Source organism: Mugil cephalus, chromosome 23, assembly GCF_022458985.1.
Source record: "Mugil cephalus isolate CIBA_MC_2020 chromosome 23, CIBA_Mcephalus_1.1, whole genome shotgun sequence".
Classification (NCBI taxonomy): Eukaryota; Metazoa; Chordata; class Actinopteri; order Mugiliformes; family Mugilidae; genus Mugil; species Mugil cephalus.
The window spans coordinates 5,362,686-5,376,098 of NC_061792.1; the positions used below are offsets into that span (position 1 = coordinate 5,362,686).

General features: G+C 42.3%; 2 protein-coding genes across 3 annotated transcripts; one reads left to right on the forward strand and one right to left on the reverse strand.

The window, feature by feature from the left end:
- Positions 1–661: 661 nt before the first annotated feature.
- LOC125000568 (splicing factor U2AF 35 kDa subunit-like) lies at positions 662–7,282 on the reverse strand. Its single transcript, XM_047576084.1, has 8 exons — positions 7,148–7,282; positions 6,261–6,348; positions 5,955–6,021; positions 4,424–4,473; positions 2,600–2,698; positions 2,390–2,523; positions 1,040–1,132; positions 662–949 (listed from the first exon to the last, which is right to left on the reverse strand). Exons 1-8 carry the CDS (start codon positions 7,189–7,191, stop codon positions 841–843), a joined length of 684 nt encoding a protein of 227 aa, XP_047432040.1. The 5' UTR covers positions 7,192–7,282; the 3' UTR covers positions 662–840.
- LOC125000544 (B- and T-lymphocyte attenuator-like) lies at positions 4,480–13,382 on the forward strand. Of its 2 annotated transcripts, XM_047576044.1 has the most exons (9): positions 6,031–6,168; positions 7,180–7,289; positions 7,673–8,039; positions 8,133–8,188; positions 8,276–8,427; positions 10,381–10,869; positions 11,002–11,124; positions 11,204–11,232; positions 11,316–13,382. In XM_047576044.1, the coding sequence occupies exons 5-9, from the start codon at positions 8,328–8,330 to the stop codon at positions 11,640–11,642; spliced, it is 1,068 nt and encodes a 355-aa protein (XP_047432000.1). In that variant the 5' UTR covers positions 6,031–6,168; positions 7,180–7,289; positions 7,673–8,039; positions 8,133–8,188; positions 8,276–8,327; the 3' UTR covers positions 11,643–13,382. The 2 variants fall into 2 exon arrangements, with proteins under 2 accessions (XP_047431999.1, XP_047432000.1); XM_047576043.1 differs by lacking the exon at positions 6,031–6,168 and adding an exon at positions 4,480–5,109 and having other exon boundaries at positions 7,673–8,427.
- Positions 13,383–13,413: the final 31 nt, after the last annotated feature.

Here is a 13,413-nt window from a genome sequence, read left to right on the forward strand (position 1 = left end):
TTCCTTTTAGTGTTTATTAAAAAAGCAAATGCGCGTCATTGTAAACTTTTGTAAATTACGGTAATGTGTGATAACAGACATATCCGTATCCCCTAATTAATGCACAATAAAGTTTATTTTATTTATACCAGGCGATAAAACGTTACTATAAAACGCTTTCATTTATAGCAAATTGTTGTTAATGTTGCATAAGAAACCGGAAGTGACTATGTATTTTTATAGACAGCGCAGCAGTTTCTAATACTCAGATTTTGATACTATTCTCGTATTTACATAAGTTCATAATTTTACCAAAGGTTTTAACTTAAAGCAAATTGTTTTGAATGTTGCATAATAAAAAGCAAAGCAGGAGAAGGGGATTGGCCCAGAGGATTGGCTGATCATTTTTTCAGTGGGTATTGCATCAGTCACTCTTGCAGTAGATGTTTTTATAGATTTTATCCCCTGTTCTTGAAGCCTGCTTGTGAACGTGAAATGACCCTGCGTTTCAGGATGTGTTTCAACAATTCGTTTTTGTAACATCTTTGGGCTTGTATATTTCACCGCACCGAGTCACCAAACCGGCTGTTCACGTCTTTCCGGAGCTCGGTAATTGCGGCTTAAAAGCTTTTTTCTATGGAAAATATAAACAAGATGTTCATATGAGCAGGTCGTGCCGGTGCAGAGTTACAAATCTGTTTTATTGAGAAAGCAACACAAGCTTGTCTTAAAAAAAGGGAATAAAAGGAAAAAAAAAAAAAAGAAAAAAAAAAAACACTTCCAACAATTTACTGAAAAGAAAATAACTTTGTCGTCACTGCCGGGTTAAGAGGGAGGGGATCGGGTGGGTCGGTTGTTCCTTTAGAATCTTCCGGAGCGCTCCCGGTCCCTCGACCTCCGCCGCTCGCGGTCCCTCCGTCGGTCCCTGGAGCGGGAGCGTCGTTCTCTGGAACGCGAGCGGGAGCGGTGCCTGCGCGAGGGAGAAGGGGAGAGGTTAGAAAGTTCCCCGATTTAAAGTTGGCGTTCGGGAAACGAGGAGTCGGCCGAGGGGGTCCCGCACCTTTTCCTGCGGCGTCCGTACAGCTCCCGTCGAAGCTCTCGTGATATGGGTTTCAGGTGCATGAAGTTGCAGAAGCCACCGCGGGTGCACTCTCTGTCGAGGAAATCATTCGCAAGGGGTTAAACGGCGTCGGGCCTTTGCGTTTGGTGGAGCTCTGCCGTGAGGGAAAATTGCCTCTTTGTTACACATGCTGAGCGGCATGCCAGCTCACCACCAAGAACACCTAATCTTTATCTACCTCTACAATGACAGCTTCCTATCGCTGGCAGAACAAACAACACCCGATCCAATGGAAAATCACTGACTCATAAACGAGAGGATCGGAAGCTCCCTCCCACCGGGCAACGGCCATGTTTAAATGTAATAATTCGCACGCCGTTGCACATGAGCGCGGTGACACCTCATCCCCCCGCGGACCCTGTGACCTGCGGGGCGTCCTCGGTGGCGAACGCGAGGCTCGGGGGCCGCCCGTTCACCCCCATGTTCATCCCCACCGTGCGCAATATGTGCAGTTCTCCTATGCTCCATATCCTTATCATGTCAGCTGATAGGGATATTGCCAAGTAAGCTTACAGTCAAACGGGTGCAGTAAGCCCGGTGGCTTTAAAGCTCCTCCAGGGTGAACAGTGAAGCTTTGTCTCGACTTCCTTCCCACTTCACCACCCCGGCTGCCAACATCTCATACTCGAGATTTTCCTGCACTGACCGGATAACCGGATAGAAGCTTGCCTCTCAGCTAAATTAAACTGATGTTTACAGGGGGAAAAAAAAAGCTGCATTTGAACATCATTTTGGATGTTTGTGCGATTAAACAGTTTTCACAGTATAAATCGACCCAAGTATCGGGCCGATATTTGCGTTTTTGCTGTTATCGGCATTGGCCGATACGCGGATGAATTCGCCGATACGTATTTGTTCTTGAAGAAGATGCGACTTCTCAGTGCTTTGTGTTGTGGAGGTAACAGACAGACGCATCCACAGGCAGCTCTGTGCTGCTGGAGATGGACCCGTGCAGCCCATACATCCCCCACTAACAGAGTGGAAAATGCTTGTGCTCTAGTTCTTTTACCTGTTTATTTTGTATGCATAAGAGTGTTCGACAAATGTTTGAAATGGAGGAAGAAAAGCAAAGGCTTCTAGCACATATCAACCATCGGCCAAGCCTGATGAAAAAAAAAATTGGTATCGGTATCTGTATCGGCCCTAAAAAGTCGATATCAGTCGATCTCTAATTCACAGTATTGGTTTTCATACAGAATTTGTTTTCAAAGCATAATAACAGGGGCAAACTAGGAAAAACAAGGCTTTGTACAAGCAGACACGGGCTACATGGACGTTAAACATACTCACCCCATTTCATACTGACGGCAGCAGGCTTCCCTGAAGTCAGTGACGGGGGAGAGCTCTGCGTGGATGGGTTGAGCGTTGAACCAGCGGTTGTTCAGGTCCATAACCGCTTTCTCTGCGTCCTCCTCGCGGCGAAACTAGACACAGAGGACGCTTAAATGACAGCTTTTTTTTTTTTACCCATCCGACTAAACACATTAGCCCTTTGCTAACCTTAACGTAGACATTGCCGACAAGGTGGTCGCCTAAGTTATCGCACACGTTCATCTCCTCCACTTCTCCGTACTTCTCCTCCATCTCTGTGAACACCTCCTGTGTCAGAAATAAGGAAACAATTAACCCACACGACAAGTTCTTGTATTACGTATAAACAGAAGAAGTGATTTATTTATTTATTTGTTACAGTGGTGTTTCTCTGGTAATTATCTAAAAACAGGTTCTTCCATTATAATATGATGACGAGTCTTAGACTAGAATCTAGACTATGACTCGTCATCGTATTATAATGGAAGAACCTGTTTTTTTTTTTCTTAATGGCCTTAAGGTCAGTCCTTCAACTAACACTACAAACAATGAATGAGAGAGGAGCAGCTCAGTGTTGCCAAACAACCTTTAATATTCTAACCCTCCAGGCTGAGGACAGCTCGCACACAACTGTACCACACATGCACTTCAATACATTCACACGTCACACGGCCAATCAGAAAACAGTATTTCTTGTTGCCAGGTGAAATAACAGTGGCCTTCTACAAGCAATTAAAAGAGATGTCTTTTATTAGATTAATATATGAATACATTATCTAAAATTCACTTCACTTTGCCCCGTTCAAACATAAAAATCTCATCTTTATGCGGCCTGTGTTTTAAACACTGGCTGACAAAGCAGCTAAAAGGTGCACAACCGCCACCTAGTGGACTGGAGTGTGTTTCAGTAGATTCAAACAAAGTTGCTGCACTACAGCCTGTTTTAGTTTGCGGTCGCATCCTCGTGGGGTAACGTGGTGCAATTAACGCTCCATGACCCAACACAAAATTCTTGAGAAGCCTGGATAATATTACAAAAAACACGGATGTTGTTTTGGTTCACAAAATTCTTCACAGCCAAGCACCACAAGTAGCCAAGCGCTACAAGAATTCGTAATAAATAAATTCCAGCACATCAATAAGATTAGGCTCTAGAGGTGACTGCATAGTACTATTAAGGAAAGGTGCTTAAGGGACATCTGTTTTCTCAGTTCAGGCATCTCAAACCTGGAATTCTACACCAAGTACAATTCATGAACTACCAAATCTCAACCCATTTAATAAACATCTCAAGGCATGGCGGCTTTTAGAAAATCAGAATTGTGATCATAACCCTCTGTGGATATGAGCCTAACTTGTTGTAAATGTGTTGACGTGGGTTTTGTGCAGTACAGTCATGTGTAACAATATTAAAGTGTTATGTGTAATAGAGATAACAGGATATGTGCAACAGTGTTAAGGGACATTTATAGTGTAAATGTCAGTAATGATTGTAGGGATATGTGCAGTGTGCATTCAGGAGAAGTTTTTTTTTCTTATTTTTTGTATGTTTTGCAAGTTTTTGTTCAGTTATTGTAATTTACCGTTTCACCTGCCAATGGGACTTGATGGAAATCAGTCGTTTGGCTACAATCTCTTGTATTTATGTGTAAACGTCCATTAATACAAACTGTCCAATTTAAAAAAATAAATAAATAAAAAAATCTCAGCAATATGTCTCAGTTTTAACAGCTTCAGCTTCAATTAACCGTTCAGAAACTGAATCAGGAAATCGGTCTCAATACCCAACGCGAATCGGACAGGATTATAAAACTCCCGTGGTCTGACGGCAGCTGAATAAATACTCGCTTCGAGATCAACACGCCACTCTTGCATCATCAACAAACAGATGCCGCCGGTGACCTGTTCCCCATTTCTGCCGTTACTAAAGGCGGATTAAAGGGGGCCGTGGCGTCACGTCACGTCGCGCCAACGTGCGCGGCAGCAAAAATTTTAGTGCAAAGGGTCACTCACCTCGAAGAACTCGTCGTAGTGCTCCTGCATTTCCACATCGCTGACGGCACCTGCGGCGCGCCGACAAAGGACACGGTCAACGCGGAGCCATGTGGGCGGGGGTGGAAGACACAGATCTAACTGCTTTAACAGTCCTTCATTTAAGCATAGGCAAAATAAAGCAGATCCCCCCTTTAGTCATCCTCTCTTGGTTTAACTAAACTTTTAACCTCCTTTGTAAAACTGTTTGTGTGACTGTGTTTATACTGAACACAGGAAGATCAGGATGTAAAGGCCGCAAAGTAAATCTACTAAATCCCAACCCTGGCTATTGAATAAAGGGGAGTCTCCTCATTTGGGGGAAGAAGCTCATGTCTATTAATCAGTAGTGTGAAACTGTTAAGTGTAAAGTACACAGAAAGTTAATTTACAAAACCAAAATGGGAGAATGTGAAACAAAAGCCTCTCGTTGCACACTGCTGCGTGACGCTGACTCGAGTGGTTATGCCGGGGAGCATGCAACGCAGCTGTCTAACTCCGGGGAAATGACGCGCTGCGTTAAGGCGCCTCTAGAGGACATGTTCCTGCGCTAAAACCCGATTTATGTGGGGGGAAGGTGTGAGCAGTCAGTGCCTGAGGGTCCTGCGGGTGAAGGGAGAACTTACAGTGTAAACCACCAGCAGGCTGGAGTTTTCAAGGTTATGAAGGTAAATGTTCGAGTGGGAAATGGTCTGAAATACAAAAAGCGTAAGCTTCTGTGATAGAAGTCCAACCGAAAAAAAAACAGAGCTGGGGAGGAAAAAAATGTGATTAGATGCTTCTCCTGGTTTTCTAACTACTGAGCTGAGGTTTGGCTAAAAGATGTGACGAGGGGTCGAGGAGTCGAGGGGGAGGGAAAACACAAAAAAAAGATCTCGGGGGTTCGGCCGAGACCCCTCTCCGTTACCGGAGGCTGCGGTTTCCACGTCATGTTAGCGACTGAAACGCACCGCGGAAAGCGATTAGTTTAGCTCAGCTCGGAGTTGATAAAGCGGGGTCGTGTTGGCTGAACGCCTTAATTTGGGAGATGAAAAAAAACAAAAAAAAAACAAGAAGTTCAAACACACAACAAGTCAAGGACTGAATTGCATTAATATTTACTCTTCGGCGAGTCGACCTTGCAAAAACCCCAAATGGAAGATACTCTACTTGAGCACTTATCTTATCTTAAATAACCCGCAGCTGCTTTTTTTCTCAATTTAACCAAAAAAAAAAAAAAAAAAAAAAAAACGGCGGCTCCGAGAGTCGTAGGAAACGTTTTGCGGGAATGATAATAAAATTTCCGCACACGCCGACGAAAAGAAAAACAGAAAATCTCAAGCTCGCGCGTCAATGCTTTCAACCATAACTGCGCTGTTCGCTTTTCCCACAGCGGTTTAGACACCTGGTTTCGAAAATAAGCAGGCGAAGCTGCTGGTGTTGTTAGAGGCGAGCGGACGCTTGGATTCCTAGGAGGCAGTCGGCTTTCTGCGTGACTGAGAGGGGAGGTTTGAGACAAAAACGCTTTACTTACAGCGCGACGCGTCCGCCGTCTGCGCGCTGTTCTGAGGATTGCGGTAGATGTTCTGGATCAGGATGGTCTGCGGAGGACACACGTGAAAAAGAGAAACAGATAAAAATGAAAGATCAGGTCAGACGGGCGGCGCAATCGGCCTCTGTTAGAGATTGTTTACATCTTACCCAAAGAAAGAGATAAGTCGGACGCGTTCATGGACAAATTAAAGCTGGTAAGCTCAAACCCTTCCACATCACATCACTCTTAACTCTTAACATTTTAGCCATCAGATATAACAGTTGCATGCGCTGAGGGGACTCTCACCTGGCTGAAGGTTGGTTTGTTGTGCAATCTCGAGCAACGGTCCCCATGTCTGCAAGCTCCGATTTTAAAATAGAAGGAACAATTGACCCTGGAAAAAGGAGCAGGATCGTCATCACAACTCACGATCGGCCACGTTCAGCTGCGAAGTTGTTGTCAATGGACCGTGTTTCCGTGGTGTCCCGTGGCTACTGCTGCACACGTGAAACCACGAGGCGCATCCGCTTAAATAACCTCACCGGAGATCATATGTACAGTATATAGTGCGTCCGCGCTACTATTATTCGTGGGAGGATTATTAACAGGTCTCTGTTTAGCCATCTTCACAAAACTTTATCCCATGGACCACTCCTCCTTGGACGACTAGCCAAGCAATCTCATTCAAAATACCCGCCGCGTTAATTCGCTAAATAAAGAGCGCCCCGATTTTTGCTTTTTAAGTTACACTTAGTTTATTAGCAACAGAATTGCACGATCCCTTTTGCTGCGATCCGCTGGTGCAACAGCAAAACAATCCCGGTAGCAGTGCAGCTGCTCGGCTAACGAGCTTGTTAACCGAGCGGGCTACGCGTTAGCTCTGCTAACACACACCGCCAGCGGTGGCGCGTGTGCGGACGCGCCGGTGAACGGTTTAGGTAATAAAAACATTTGGGCGGAAACCGGAGGCGCGCGGCAGCTGCAGGTTAGCGAAGGTACATTTAGGAGTTTCATTCAATGTGTTAGCTGACCGTTAGCTTCCGCTTGCTAATGTTTACTTCGCTAGAACATTTCGTAGCGCTACGGCAGCAAACGGCACCCCGCCGGCAGTAAATGAACCCCTTTGCAAGCCCTCTTCATACAAAGCACACTGTTTTGTTCGATATAAACAGTAAATATTAACTAAAACCTACTTGTCTTTCTCTGTGCCGAAAATGGACGCCAGGTACTCCGCCATTTTCGGCTCGTCGGAAACCGAACTCGTCTACGTCATGACGTAAAGGGAGGGAGTTTGCGCAGTCGTCCCCGCTCGACTTGCAGTGAGCCCGACACGCCGTAAGTGTGCGCTGTTCTCCCAGAAAAGATCAGAATTATTTTCTTCTTCTTCCTTTCTTTACAAATTCCAGAAGATGGCGCCAAAACGACCCAATTTGGAGCGCCTTGTTTTCATTCTCCTCAATGAAGTACGAAACAACAGGAGAATATTATTTTTTTTCTTCCACTTATAAAAAAAAAAGTTATTATAAACTATAAATAGCAATACTAAAATTTGACAGATATTTATTCGGATAGTTTATATCTATATAGTATCTATATATCTATATCTTTATCTATATCGATATCTATATCTATATAGTTCTAGTTTTAACACTTTTATGACAATATTTCTTTCAAGCATTGGAGGCAAATGTTAGGGGATATTTTTTTGGGCTTTACAGAACTGGTGGAGCACTCCATTAAAACCTGAATGAAGCTGAATCATTATCAGAAAACCAAGTCCATGGGCTGATGGTGTTGTAAGATAGCAACCACATGTGCACACACATCAACGAAATGGGCATTGAAGCCCAGGAGGCCACATCTCTTCTTCAGTGCATTGTAAATCCTCCACTGAAACCACAGAGCTCTGCACAAGGCCGCACGCCTTTGCAGGAGACGTGGAGGGTGAAGATGAAAGGATGGGAGAGGAGAGAGGAAGTGAGTTTGAAGAACCACAGATGCTGCCAAGAAGTGATGAGGAAGGCGTCAAGGTGCACAGACTGAAACAAGACTCGGAAATGAGAAGAATGTGTGTGAGAGGGAGATGTCAGTATCACACGAGATTTGCTTCTTTAACTGAATGGCAGCGGCAGGGTCGTGTGGGAAGCCCCTATTTTGAGATGTTTCTGTGTTTTGCAGAAGATAGAGACCACCCACCAACCTCCACTACTATCACTACCTTAAAGGGGAAAGAGGTAGGAAGGGAGTGAGCCGAGAGTAGAAAGAGGAAGCAGCAGGTTTTACAGAAGCTGAGATGTCGCCGTTTCTCTGTTTTGTTTAAGCAAATAAAGATGTGCTCGGATGATCATTTCTCAGGCTGTACGTGATTGAAAAATGACAGGAGAGAGTTTTTCAATCATGAGGCCGAAGCACAGCTGGATCGTCCTGCATGTGTCCATCTTGGCATGGTTGCTTCTCGCCATAAACGCTGACAGTAAGTTGACTTTTCTGCATGTTGTGCCGTCTCAGTATTTGTGGAGGTATTCAGAGTGTAAAATCAGCTTTTAGTGACCACAACCCAGATTCTCCGGTCCAAGCTGGAGATCTTACTCGCGTAAAGGCCGTGAACTCTACATGTGGATAAAGTTTTTAGATTTACGGTGGAACCTGACAATCTTTAAAAGTGTAAACGTTTTAACAGATATCTGGGTGAATCCTTATCCGGCTTTAAGCATACGACAAACACAGTGTTTTTAAAACATTTAGAATGACTAGCTAAATGATAATCATAAAAAAGTGTGTCTCTGAAGTCAAAAATGCTACTTTTGGTTAATTTCTTCCACAACAGGGGGTGTTTATCGTGTGAGTGGGAGCTTGATGGAAACAATTAGAAATTTTACATGAAAACGTAGAAAAAAAAATCTCTCACTAGTTCTTCATTAGCTCTGTCAAGAACCTCCCTTCAATTCCCTAATGTTTTTTCTTTGTAATCTGATTTCTTTCCTTACCCAGGTAATTTATCAGATTTCACTGATCACTAATGATCGACTGATTGTCTTTGCAGCAAGAGACTGACTGACTTACTGATCAACCCGTGTATTACATTCTGAATTTTGAGATTTCAATACTTAGAACTGGAAGTGCGAATTACCTACGAAAGTAAGAAACCAGATAGCGAAGTCTCCTAGATAAGGAACCTGAAACCTGGATGCGGTAACGGTTTTAAGGTCAAATTAAAGCTTTTCACAGAAGATGAACTGGACGTCCAGAGACAAATAACACTGCACACAATTCACCTTTCACGCAACATATCTCTGAAAAACAAAATTTACGCAACTACTTGTGACTCACATTCACTTGAAGCTTGGCAGAAGAGGGATTTTTTTTTTTTACCAAATGACAGTAAATACAAATACACCACAAGGCCGGGAACGATCCCTAAATCCAACAGTTGAGCTTTTTAGGGTGGAAAGTAGCGCAAAAGATGCAGATTTCTACATCCAAGGCTCAACATATTTAAAAACGTAAAGGAATGTAATGTCTTTAATGAAAGATGGAGCCTCTATTGAACTAACTATACTACTAAATACCCTTAGGTTTAATTGTAAAATAATGATTTTGTTTAAGGGCGTGCTCCGTATTGTTGTCTGCTCTACACCTTTAGTGACTGTCTTGTGCGTTAAGTGTGTTGCTTTCATGTGGCCAACATGTACAACTTTTAACTACTTAAGACTTTATACAATATTACCACCTTTTGAAAATAGTATAAAAACAGTAGCTGTAATGCTCACCCTAACATTTTACAAACCTTTTTCAACACCAAATAAGAGTCTCTGAGAACATTTCTAATCGAGAGGAAAAGACGGTTCTGGAGATTTAGGTAATTTCTACGAATTCTTCACATAAGTGAGCAAATTTGAAAGTTTCTATTTTCATTCTCTCACAAAAAGAGAGTTTTATTTTGGAGAATGAGCATTAAATCTCAACTATAGCAGCCAAAATGGGCCTCATGTGAAGGTTATGAATTTATTATGCCGCGTAAAAGGTCAAGAAAGAAAGATATCTAAGCTGTTGAATAAATTAGTTTTGAAGTTAAATTTCCCCTTGAGACTGTCGAGACTTCAGGCGGGGTTCAATCTCAGTTCCTTCAACTGGATGTCATGCAAATTACGTTTCCACTCATCACAGAGGGAAATGTCAAGTGATTTTTCTCACTGTTTAATGTGATTTTTAAGCTTGCGATTTCAGTGCAGTCAGTCACGACTAACGCACGCTTGCCTCTTGATCTTGTGCTATTGCACAACTTTTCCTTTCGTTCGTAGCTTTTAAAATAAATCGTGGATCAAAATCTCGTCACACGGGTCATTAACTAAAAAGGAAATTTAGTCGTTCGATAGAATCAAACAAGAATTTAACTATTCCTTATTTGTATGTTTTTCTTTTGCAGGTGAAGAATCAAAGTGTGACGCTGGAATCAGAGTACGCCGCAACACAGTTTACAACGCCACGGTTGGAGAGAATTTTAAGATTAATTGCCCAGTTGTTTTCTGCAACAATTCACCACCAACTGTCTCCTGGTATAAACAAGGGGAAACTAAGCTTCCAGTCAATGTCAGCAGTCACATTAAAACAGAGTGGGAGATGATAAACGACTCGGAGGGGACATCAATTTTGATCTTCAGAAACATCCTCATGAATGACTCTGGTCCGTATCAGTGCCGTAGTGAAGGAGATGTGAGCCATACCATCAACGTCTCCGTCTATGGTGAGTGTGACTTCTCAGTGACTCAAGAAACCAGTTTTCAATGTATACAGCCAAGATTTCGAACAGCTAATCTAAATTATAAAACATATCTGTTTTCACTCAGTACATTAGCTCTGTGTTGTTTCACAGATAATTACGAGACCACCAATGTCACAGAGATCATTGCCACAAGTAAGAGAAGCACATCTATACATTTTATTCAGCAGAAACGCTGTCATTCCAATGCTCCAACTTTAGTCTGAGGCCTAAACAATTAGTTTTATTGTCGTCACACTGAGTCAAACCTTGTGTCTTTTCTTGCAGGAGACCCACAGCAAGGTACTAAAATCAGCAAGCTCTGGATGTATGTGTACTGTGCTGCCGGGATCACCGCATTCATCATCATAGTGATAATTATATCTGTCATATCAATGCGAAGGTGTAAAGGTGAGGCACTCCTAGTTATTATTCCTTATTGTCTTCTTGTGATTAGTAATTAAGGAACTAATTTTGCCAAATCTTGCAGGGAAATCAAAGAAAAAGCCAGAAAATCAGGTAAGCCAAGAAAGCATTTCAAGCTTAACTGATCCCTTAATTAATCTGCAGTTTATCTGAGTAAAATATTTGACTGTTTGCAGTACATTGAGATCCCCATGATCCAACAGCCCTCGCCGCGTGCCAACCTCCATCGCTCACCAAGAGGAAGCCCCTCCGTGCCTCCGTCTCGGAGATCAACCAAGAGAAACAAGTCGCCGAGGCAACCAAACGAGCTGAGACTATCGAGAGGTAATGAGCAGCTCTTTGGCGAGGTGGAAGAGGACAGGCTGAGACCGAGTAACACGGGACAAGAGGAGGCTTCTATAGTGTACGCTGCTCTCAACCATCACCTGCCACCGAGGCCCGCCGCTCGTCCAAGGATACTAGTGGAGGAGAACTCGGAGTACGCAGCAATCCGTGTTTCATAAAGATCCATAAACAACTGGAATAAATTACACTATAAACGCACATGGGACTGCCTATGTCCTATTCAAAAGGGATAACAACAACTCTCACATGAAGGAGTATGGATACAGAAAACTATTTTATGTTTTCATAAAAACTCAGACTTGCTTGTTCACCTTCAGTATGACTTGCAAGAATGACTCCACAGCAAAACACAACCTTTATCAACACCATAATGTCATACATTTTGGCAATGTGCTAAAATGTCAAATAGAATTTCCCCCCATTTGTTGCTTCTTTTGCTAACACTTCTGGAAACTGAAAGTACAAGGTTATTGTTAGCGTATAGCTAGCAATAGCCAGACTATATGACCACAAACAACTACGTACTGCACACAAACAACTCTGGTTTATTCTGGTTTGCATCCTAAAGCTGTAATAACTTGTATTATTCTATTTCTCAGGATCATTGGTGCTTTGAGTTTACTGGTGTATTATTTTGGGAAATGATATGAGGTTGTCATATGTTACTCAAGCGTTGCTGCACAACTGTTAAAAATAGGCATGCAATTGCACCAGTGACATGTTCCTTCATCACCAAGACCATGGGCACTGTAGTCTATCATAACCAAACGCGACACTGACCTCCCTGCTGTCGTAAATTCTCACTAGAGTGGCAAATATGTGTTACTACTGAAAATAGTCCCAAAGGAATGTGCTTTTACTCACGGTTGAGTAATTGTTGAATGTCTCAACAACAAAACCTCCCGTTTCCGACTGTTCTTTGAAAGTGGTGAGCCTTTAAATACTGTAGCCTACTCCAGGAATTTTCAATATTTATTGGCCATAGCTTAAATAAAGTGCAATCACAGCAACAGAGACAAAGTAGACAAGAGCAATAGGACGACAGAGAAACGATGGTTACCAATGTGCCTTGGGTTCTATGAATTCACTATTTCCGGTGTAAGAATGACAAAGTACCAAGAAACCATACAAGATAAATTTCAATGCTCCAAATTAAAGTTAAACCCATCTTTCAGAGGAAGAATCACAGTATAAAACAGAAGGGATTGGTCATGCAGAAAAACATGGAATAGCTTTGGGTTAGATGTAAACATATGCATGGGCCAAAAGTGTTTAGAGTATTACCACTCTAGCTGTGTGAAAGGGGAGACAGCAGCTTTAAATTATTAAAGTACAAATATGTGACCAGATTAGAAAGATTTAAAAATGTAATGAGAGCCACAGACAGGGTAGTGAAATGGACAAACGTTATTATAAATGCTGGTATTTCTATGAATCATGATCAGTCTTCTCTAAAAACAGAGGAAGTCAGGCTACAAAGTCCTCAAACTGTGTAAACGGGAGACCATGTCTTTCTTAACTTTATATAGTTTTATGGATTCTTGTAATATTTATCTGTATCTTTTGGGGGTTAGAAAATCACTTGAATTCACTCTTGAGAAAACATCACAGGAGTGGTTTTGTATTTTTGCAGCCGGTACCTTATGGCTATTGACTCATTTTCCGACTATATGAATGATTTAGAGCTTTCGTAATTATTGATTAGCATTCGTTAGGGAAAGGTGAATGTAATATTACTAATTTTGTGCAATCAAATAATATAATATATTTCAATCAGTCAACTGCTCGATTTTTGTATGATTATGCTGTATGATGCCATCACATCTGGCTCTTGTGCTATTGTTCCTCAAACTGTCTATAAACATGGAAGCAAAGATAAACTGAAAGTTTCACATCTACTAAGGTTTGAAAGAACGTCTCTGTTTTTCA

Excerpts from the sequence above, each read along its gene's own strand:
- LOC125000568 (XM_047576084.1), bottom strand. The coding sequence starts at position 7,191 with ATGGCGGAGTACCTGGCGTCCATTTTCGGCACAGAGAAAGACAA. Across the intron at positions 6,349-7,147 it reads TTCGGCACAGAGAAAGACAA|GGTCAATTGTTCCTTCTATT; the intron begins GTAGGTTTTAGT and ends TCCTTTTTCCAG. Across the intron at positions 1,133-2,389 it reads TGCCGTCAGTATGAAATGGG|AGAGTGCACCCGCGGTGGCT; the intron begins GTGAGTATGTTT and ends TTTCCTCGACAG.
- LOC125000544 (XM_047576043.1), top strand. The coding sequence starts at position 8,328 with ATGACAGGAGAGAGTTTTTCAATCATGAGGCCGAAGCACAGCTGGATC. Across the intron at positions 10,870-11,001 it reads CACAGAGATCATTGCCACAA|GAGACCCACAGCAAGGTACT; the intron begins GTAAGAGAAGCA and ends CTTTTCTTGCAG. Across the intron at positions 11,125-11,203 it reads ATCAATGCGAAGGTGTAAAG|GGAAATCAAAGAAAAAGCCA; the intron begins GTGAGGCACTCC and ends CAAATCTTGCAG.